Source organism: Oncorhynchus mykiss, chromosome 21 (assembly GCF_057628025.1).
Source record: "Oncorhynchus mykiss isolate SJ-2025 chromosome 21, ASM5762802v1, whole genome shotgun sequence".
In the NCBI taxonomy this organism is placed as follows: domain Eukaryota; kingdom Metazoa; phylum Chordata; class Actinopteri; order Salmoniformes; family Salmonidae; genus Oncorhynchus; species Oncorhynchus mykiss.
The window spans coordinates 33,590,141-33,600,000 of NC_143042.1; the positions used below are offsets into that span (position 1 = coordinate 33,590,141).

At 40.7% G+C, this 9,860-nt stretch overlaps 1 protein-coding gene across 2 annotated transcripts in view; it reads left to right on the plus strand.

Annotated features, from left to right (window-relative positions):
• acox3 (acyl-CoA oxidase 3, pristanoyl) overlaps positions 1-9,860 on the plus strand; it is a 44,463-nt gene that overhangs the window by 9,418 nt on the left and 25,185 nt on the right. For both annotated transcript variants that reach the window (XM_021577711.3, XM_021577712.3), the window contains exons 12-14: positions 89-211; positions 517-630; positions 7,170-7,285. In XM_021577711.3, coding sequence (XP_021433386.1) covers positions 89-211; positions 517-630; positions 7,170-7,285 — 353 coding nt within the window. The remainder of the gene's footprint in view (positions 1-88; positions 212-516; positions 631-7,169; positions 7,286-9,860) is intronic.

The following is a 9,860-nucleotide window of genomic DNA, read 5'->3' on the forward strand; positions in this document are numbered from 1 at the left end:
TTCAACCCTTGCCTCAACCACAACCCTAACCCTAATCCACATCAAATCTGTCTCCTAATAATGATGCTGCATGTTGACTCCCTTGTAGTGAATCGTCTGGGGAGTATCAGGGATGACAACGACCCTAACTGTACATATGAGGGAGACAACAACGTGCTCCTGCAGCAGACCAGCAACTACCTCCTCAGCCAACTACACGCCAAACAACAAGGTTAGTGTTAACACCAGGAACACTTTGTTTCATGGCCTGCTTCTAAATGCTTTATAAACCATTATGGAACTGCTTTGTATATCATTACATATCAGTTTCAGAGTAACTGTGAAATCCTAAAGACACTGGGCACATTATTTGTGTGCCATTGAAATATTTCGATTTTACGCATGAGATTGTAATGTTAACTGTTTGTCTCACTGTTTTATGTGCTGGTTTTGTTGCTGTTTTTGTAGATGGAGTGAGGATTGTGTCGCCATAAGCTGCTTATAAATGTCTTATAAACTATTATTTGTTCGTTGTAGATGGAGTGAGGATTGAGTCTCCACTAGAGTCTGTCAACTTCCTGGAAGACTTTGACAGCATTCTGGGGACCAGGTTCACGGCAACGTCGGTGGAGGAGTGCATGGACTCTGCAGGTAACAACACACACACACACTTGTCTCTACAGCTAAAACACACACAACTCTCTCTAGTCACTACACTGCTCCGTGCAGAAATTGCGCATGGCCAGTCAGTTATGTAAGATGCCCAGTGTTGTAATACTACTGGAAAGCTATTTGTCATGATGCCAGAGGTAACACCCACTCTCCAGTTGTCACATCTGGTAGAAGGCAAGCGAAGCCATACTGACCCTCTGAAGGACCACATTCCCCCGCCAGTGCAAGCTGCCCCTGGAAGTGCCTGTTTAAAGTCGTCACAAAATCCCCATCTTTTCTATTGTAATATAGCTCAACCATAGCTTTAATTATAGAGGGCTGGAACAAAATTATCTAAATTCAAAAAAGCAATCTAAACCAACGCAAATAGAACGTGTTGAATCAAACACCGATACGTGCACACACACCGGCTTCAGCTGTGTTTTGCATGCTGCTGTGTGACTGAATGAATGCCCTTCAGAGGTAAAAGCCATCCAGACAGCCTCAGTCTAAGAGGGGGAACAGATAATGTGAACATTGGTTAAAGCCTCTTTCCTCATATGGCACACACATACATATATACACAAACACACACATCTGCAAAACATCTGGTCCATTTATTCACATATACCACAGAGGGTGCCGCTGGTCTACGAGCGACCGAGGTCTACTCTGCCAGCTAATTGGCTGAATTGGAACGAGAAAGGGGGAAAATAAAGGCGGCCATTTTGTGTACCGGATTGGGTCGCTGTCTGTCACCATCGTACTGTTTGTGTTGCCACAGTGAAGGCCAAGCAAATGCGTCTGTCTCATAAGGAGTAGGTGGAGTAACGTTCAAGACACGTGCTTCAGTTGCGTCCAACACTGTGTTAACTGGGTTGGTTGTTAACGCATGCTGGTGACTTACTGTCATTGTTATAGAGATGGTCATCTCGTCCTGTTATGATGGGATGCACGACCTGTGCCGTTCGAATGCAGTCGCCCGACAACGGCACCACCACAGTGCTCCCTAAAGGAGTATCTCATTCTCATCACGTTGATGACCAACTTTTGTTCTTATTTTCTCGCCACCTTTTTGATATTTTTTACTCCTTCAAAAGTGAATTATGTTAAACTTGAAAAATGAAGGTTCCTGTAAACTAACATCATCTGAAAACTAAATCTTAAACTCTAAAGCTCCCCAATTAGGGCTGACCCCATTTAGTCGACTGGTTGATTGTAGGCTGTTGGTTAACCAACATTTCTGTAGTCGAGCAGAAACAAAGAAAAATGTAATGTGGTGTACAAGATGACACCTGTCTGATTCGTGCTGAGTGGACTGATCCATTGTGGAGGGCGTGGGGATGGCAGTCCATCAATCTATGACGTGCCACTGAAATTGTTCTTATGTAATATAACCATATACAATGGTGCAACACTACTAAAAATAATATTTAAAACAAATGTGCTTTCTCCCTCCTTGGGTAGTGGTCGCTGTCCACGGTTCTGAAACACTGCGCTGTTGAATTGCCGTCTTTTTCTAGACCATGTTGCTATGTGAAAACAGCCCTTGCCTTATTGTCTGAGAAAAGTGACGAGAGAGGAAACTTAATTAGGTCTATAATCAACAGCCTAACTGTTTAATGTGCCTGGCTTTATAAATCATCCATATACATCTACAGAAATAAGGCAGATTCTGCTTCTGTTGCCTGTTTTTTTTGAGTGTTTGTTCATTAGCCTAGTGATCCCGTTAGCACCAAACCTCATGCAACAACATGTCAAGTAAACCCTTTAACACATTCGGCTGTTTTCAACCTGTGCTTTGCTGTAATAAAGTCTGTACCCTTTAAAAAAATTATTATAATAATAACAGCCTCTCTGGTAATTTATAGAATTTATGTAGTGCTTACACTGTTCCAAATAGTAACACTTTTTCTTGATCTCCCTTGTTATTATTACAATTATTATGATCGTCGTTATAATAATAGGTCATGTCATTATCATTAGTAGGCTTAGTATAGCAGCCTTGTATAACCACCATTGAGCTATAGGCCTTAGAGCACATCCTGTTTCATCTTCATACCGTAATTTACTTAGGCCTATATTTCAATACTTCTATAGGCTACTGTATCAATCAATCAATCATTCCTTCGTTCATGTCATCACACAGCACAGGAGTCACTCATGATTTGAAATGCAGTCAGGCATTTTAGTTTTAAAATAAAGTGAGCCTTGAATAATTGGCTTAAACAATAAATAAACTGCTGCATTTCCGGAAATTGCATTCAAGAATGAAATTAACTGTTTTTAGCCTTTGCTGTAATAAAGGGTTAACAAAAAATACCATTTACAACAGACTCTCTGGTGTGCTCATACTTTATTTTGTGTTGTTTACATTGTTCCAAATGGTCAGAGAAATTATATTGTAATCTATACAGCACCCGTTTGGCATACATAATATGCACACAGCGCTTGCTCCTTAACTTATTTTTCTTGATCTCCAGTATTTTCCACAACTAGTCACATTTATTCCACACATCTGACTTTATTTTTTACATCCTGAGCAGTTTATTGATGTGATCATGATATGCTATAGGCACGGTCTGCCCGCTCTTTAGGCAGGATTAGGCGGCCGCCTATTGCAGAAAATTAATTAGGACGGCATTTTCTGAGCTAAACTGACCAAAACGCACCAACAACACATAAAACCTCACATAATTCTGCCCAAAAACCAATGGCAATTTCTCTCATCCCGGGGCATATGGGTTTTTTAGGTGAGCGCTGATGTCGCCCTTTGATAAGCAGTGCCCACTTTGTGAAAGGCAGGGGCCAAAAATATTTTTCTAGTCCATTCTCAGCGCTCCAGGGTGCTGTTCGACAAAAGCAACTCTGCAGCGCTCCACCGATGTTCAGTCCAAAAAAAACAACTCCTATAAATCATGTAGCAGATAGCATATGTGGCCTTTCTGTAACCTACAGGCCGGAGATAAAATGTGTGACAATGTAATGAGACCGGACACTTTTTACATCATGCAGGTTTCTCCGATCAAATAGCCTAACCTAAATGGCGCTCAATCAAATAAAAAATGAGCTGTCATGTTATCAAAGCAACATATCCTAAAACAGGACAGACAGGTCAAAGGTCAAAGTAGTCTGGACAATATGGAATGGACAATCACAATTGTTGTCCAGGAGTTTCAACCCATTGTCGTGATCATTGGTTTCAAGTTTGTATCCGCCGATTTATTGACAAGATGATCATAGTGAAAAATAAAATATTTCAGCATTTCCCGCTGTATAAACACATTGCAAATAGTCTCGCGATAACTCCTGATAATGTTGGCCAGCTGATATTCAAAGTTTAAATAGCAAAATTGATACGTCACAGGAATCAGGACTAATAAAGCCAATGCAATCGCCTGTTTTACAAACGGTGGGCCGACCACATGGATGGGCATTCATAAAATTCCATTGCAGGCCGACGTGGTAGGCTACACCCTAGTACGCACGAGCCGGTAGTTTTTTTTGTGTGTTTTACAAATGGTAGGCTTACCACATATCATGGACCGATGCCTTTTGGACGTCTTTTTTCGGTGCAGTTCCGGACTGGCCTTGATTTCCACAACCGCAGACGATGGTTTTTGGTCTGGTTCATACCAAATCTGAACCAATCGTAGACGTTTATGTTTGGATCAGATTTGGTTCGGTCTAGACCAGCCTTGATTTGGTCCAAACATAGACTTCTATAAATGACTTATTTTCAACTTTCATTCAGAACCAAAAAATGAGCCTGATTTCAACATCAGGAAAATACACGTTTTTCCAAATATGCCTGTGAGTGCCCTGGAAAATATATATTTGAACCCTTTAACGCATACGATCACATATATTTGTGATCCTTGTTGAGTGGTCCTTGCAGCAACGGTACGTTACATATTGATTTTTTTATTCCCCATTTCTTATTCAAAATACAAATCAACAATTTACATTGTCACATCATATAAAACAGAACACAGCTATTAACAAGAAAATACTAAAACATTTAATTTAAAAAAAATATATAATTTAAATTCTAGTGCAATTATATTTGTGATGAACAGTAGCAACAGAAGTATGACGCAACAAACGTGTCTAAACAGCATTGGCTGAAAAGCATCTAAACAATGTTTTGTACTGATGGTAAATAAAGGACTTCACAACTGTATCCCTACATTTCACCTTTTATTGTAAAAGATAAATGCGAACTTCATCATCCAAACATCACACAGAATACATCCACAGCCAAACTCATTCCACAAACCTGTCTAAATAACAAAACAAAAAAAACATAAGTTAGTGAACAAACAGCTAGACTGTTTACAATGTACCCCATCTCTGGTGAGCACTAGGGAGAAATTTAAAATTGTTTAGAAAAGAGATACGTGTCAACTAAGCTAACAGCAGCTAAATTCTTTATGGTGTCAGGCATGTTCGTTTATGTGTGACGAGCAAAAACTCCCTAATCCCAGAATGCCATTCACTATAAGACGCAAATAAACAAAGTCAAACATGGCTGCGTCCATTGCCTGAAATTTTAACTTAGTTTGGCCAATTTTCGGCATATTACAACTCTTCGATGTACGAGTTAGTGTATACAAGAACCGGAGCACATGACATGACAAGTCGTTTACCGTTTTTTGACAAATTACAAAGCAAATAAAAGAATCGACCCAAATTCCAACTGTAGCACGAACACTAAACAGGGATGAAACCATTTCAGGGGTGTTTGTGTGGGGGTTCATTTCATTTGTGAGGGGGTTTCAAGTCCATGGGGGGTAGAAATGGGGGAAGTTATCGTGGGGGTATATGATGCAGGAAATATTACTATGATGGGTTATTTATCAATACATGGGAGGCAAACACAGGAGAAGTTTATATGCTGAATAAAAATAAACCCCCTGGAAAGGGCGGTCTGGCCTGGCGATCTTGAGGTACCATAGTTACAATGTAAATGCCGTGTTCAAAACAACTGGGAAATCTGGGGGGGGGGGGGGGGGGGGACTAGATCCGACTGGTAAAAATCGTTCTGAACGGTTATTCAACTCGGAATTCCAACTCGGGCTATCAGTGTGGCCCAATCACCTGGACATGTGAAGATACAGTATTTCAACACCTAGAATAAAAACCACCAGGCTTCTGTCATAACAGTCAATCTAATTGGATAAAATTAAGAATTAGAAGGGACAGTTTGGAGAAAAAACTTAGCCCGTCTGAATTGTACTGGAATAATGGACATTCTGGAGTAAAAATTACATAACCAACGTTCTCTAGTAATACTAGTCCCATGCGAATAGGTCTTTGGGCACATGCATGCAATACATACATGTGTCACCTAAAGAGTGCAAGGATTGAAGGAATAGGGAATGTTTTTCCTAAACAAATAAGGCATTTCGGTAATAGAACTTTTCAGTCCGAAATAGTTGGAATTATATTGCAGCTTCAGCAACACGGACAGCACGATAAACACTGTGGATATTCTGTGGTGTTCGCTGCAGCAGGGAGGAGAGAGTGACCGGGTTGCTAGGCACAGTCACTCTGCTGTCTGTTTAAAAAATAATAACACAGCGCAGCAAGTCTGAGCCCGGCAGGCACGATCAAATCAAATTGCTGGTCGGACTCCCTCTAGTCATTTGTGTGTCTTAATTATTTAATCAAACAGTGTGCTTAAAGCATCAGACAAGCTCAGTGAATATAGTTGATTTGATTAAAAACACATCTGCTGTGTCAATATATGGAAAATACAGGTTTAATCGATTGGTCGACAAAGATTTTTTTTTTCTTTCTGGGACAGCCCTATCCCCAATATTCTCCTGTTATAATTATTTCCTTCTCTGACCCTTCAATGTTCTCAATGTCTCTGGTTAGTGTGTGTGTTCCTGCGTCTCCAAACCTTACAACCATAAAGCTTCTCATATCCTCCTAATAATCATTCCAGGATCATGTGTTTGTTGTTATTCATCATCATGTTACACACTCCTCTGCATTCCTTGGCCCTAGAAGCTGTAAAAACAACTGTCTCACACACACACACACACACACACATACCTGCGCTCGCTCAACCCCCACTCCTTATAAAGCTAGCCCAATAAAACAGTGTTATCATGGTCAGAAGGATTCAGGTTAGTCCCTCACTACCTCTTCTATGTGATCTGACTTTTTGATTTCTAACAGACTATGACAGGGTTGTCCAAGAGCTGTTCCATGACTTGCTAGAAGATTAAGTGTATTATGGTGGAGAAAAAAAGTTGAATTGATACTGTATGCATTGGAAATCTTTCTTGATACTCTTCCATAAGTTCATATTTGAAGTATTACCTGATAATCTCTGAAGTCAAACTCGTTTCCTTTTTAATACGCTCATATTGTAAATATTCCCTGATGAAATCTGTGTTTTTAACACTAGAAAGCTTACTCATTTAATATTGTATATAAAATAACGGAATAAACAATATTAGCGGTTGACATCTGTGTTTTTATGATCTGAAGCCTAACATATTTCCTTGTCTCTCTTTCCACCTCAGTGCCATTGGCAGCGTATAAATGGCTGGTGTGTTTCCTACTGAGAGAGAGCGAGAGGAGAGTGGCTAAGGAAAAGGCTTCTGGCAAGGCTGACTTTGAGGCCCGCAACAACAGCCAGGTAAATAGTACACATACACACACACACACACACACACACACACAAGCAACGCATGCACACACACACACAGACACACAACAGGAGGGGACTGAGTACGGTCAGATAAAACACTAAACTACTGGTCCTCCACTTTCATCTCCATCACTTTCATGATTTTATTTGAACATTTATACAGCTGTTTTTACATTGATGTCATTGCATTTCAGAAGCTGAAAGGTCCTCATAAGATACTGTAGTTCTGGGCTATCTGCTTCTCTACAGGCACGTGTACCAACCAAGTGCTTCTAGAACAGTCATTAGCTAGGTTTCCATCCAATTGGTGAAAGATTTTCATGTAAATATTCTAAAACAATATGCGCATTTTCCCACCAGAGAGGTTTCCATCAAATTGACTTGTTGCGGATGAAAGGCTGTGCCTCATGACGTAGTGCACATAAAAATAACTTTTGCGGTTAAATTCCCATGTACTGAATACAACTCTACCCATGGTTTTGTCACAAAAACTATTGCTATATATATCAAATGTGCCCAGTTTGGTCTTGTCACATGCGCTGTAGCCCAGGGGTTTTCAAACTGTAGTCCACACCCCACTAGGGGTCTGTGGCGGTACTGCAGGGGATCCGCAAAGTTATTATAGTATTTTTGGGGGACAAAATATTTTATGAATATCGCTAGCTGTAACAGAATACTATCGTGTATACCATTTTTATGTCTCTGCATCCGTTTTGAAAGAAGTTATAGGTAGTTTCACGAGCCAATGCTAATTAGCAATAGCGCAGTGACTGGAAGTCTACAGGAAGAGCATGCTAGCTTTTCCTGTTCATCCGACTCTGGGAAGTAGATAAAGGGCTTCAATGCCAAAATATCGAACTATCGTTTTAATATAGAGGAAATGACAGTAATTTGAGCTAATTACAGGGTTTTTTTCTGTATAGAAAATACTTAGGCACGCTGTGGTCATTTTTAGGATGGAAAAACAGTTTGTCAACTTAAATGACAAAAAAACAGAACGTATGCAGAAAATATATTGAACTAATTTATATATATTCATGACCGCCTCGCCTGGTTCACCAACTACTTCTCAGACAGAGTTCAGTGTGTCAAATCGGAGGGCCTGTTGTCCAGACCTCTGGCAGTCTCGATGGGGGTGCCACAGGGTTCAATTCTCGGGCTGACTCTTTTCTCTGTATACATCAATGATGTCGCTCTTGCTGCTGGTGATTCTCTGATCCGCCCGTCTAGCATCACTACTCTGGACGGTTCTGACTTAGAATATGTGGACAACTACAAATACCTAGGTGTCTGGTTAGACTGTAAACTCTCCTTCCAGACTCACATTAAGCATCTCCATTCCCAAATTAAATCTAGAATCGGCTTCCTATTTCACAACAAAGCATCCTTCACTCACGTTGCCAAACATACCCTCGTAAAACGGACTATCCTACCGATCCTCGACTTCGGCGATGTCATCTACAAAATAGCCTCCAACACTCTACTCAACAAATTGGATGCAGTCTATCACAGTGCCGTCTGATTTGTCACCAAAGCCCCATATACTACCCACCACTGTGACCTGTATGCTCTCGTTGGCTGGCCCTCGCTTCATTCGTCGCCAAACCCACTGGCTCCAGGTCATCTATAGGTCTTTGCTAGTTAAAGCCCTGCCTTATCTCAGCTCACTGGTCACCATAGCAGCACCCACCCGTAGCACGCACTCCAGCAGGTATATTTCACTGGTCACCCCCCCCCAAAGCCAACTCCTCCTTTGGCTGCCTTTCCTTCCAGTTCTCTGCTGCAAATGACTGGAACGAATTGCAAAAATCCCTGAAGCTGGAGACTCATATCTCCCTCACTAACTTTAAGCATCAGCTGTCAGAGTAGCTTACAGATCATTTCACCTGTACATAGCCCATCTGTAATTAGCCCACCCAACTACCTCATCCATCACTCCAGTGTTTAATTGCTAAATTGTAATTAATCTTTGCCACTACGGCCTAACCCTAATCTTACCTCATTTGCACACACTGTATATAGATTTTTTTTCTATTGTGACTGTACATTTTGTTTATTCCATGTGTAACTCTGTGTTGTTGTTTGTGTTGTACTGCTTTGCTATATCTTGGCCAGGTCACAGTTGTCAATGAGAACTTGTTCTCAACTCGCCTACCTGGTTAAATAAAGGTGTGTGTGTGTGTGTGTGAGAACTAACAATCAAATAAAAGTTAGTCAGGAAGAATTGAAAATTCCCAAAACCAGGCATTCAGGCCACATGGCCATTGATTTTGTTCTAATGTTTGAGCAGAGGAATACAGCATTAGCCATGGAAAAATGCATTGAATTGCATACATACCTTTTAAAACAAAAAAAATGTCTCTGAACTCTATGCCAAACTGTGTAGAATTGCTGGAAATTAGCTTCAAAACTGCAACATTTTATCTCAGCTCAATACATATAGATATTATTTTATTGTAAAAAATTACCTTTATAACGGCAACATTTTGGGTCGCCGGAGTGCCTGAGTGGGGGTCCCTGGGCAAGAAAAGTTTGAAAACCCCCGCTCTAGCTAACAGCTTGC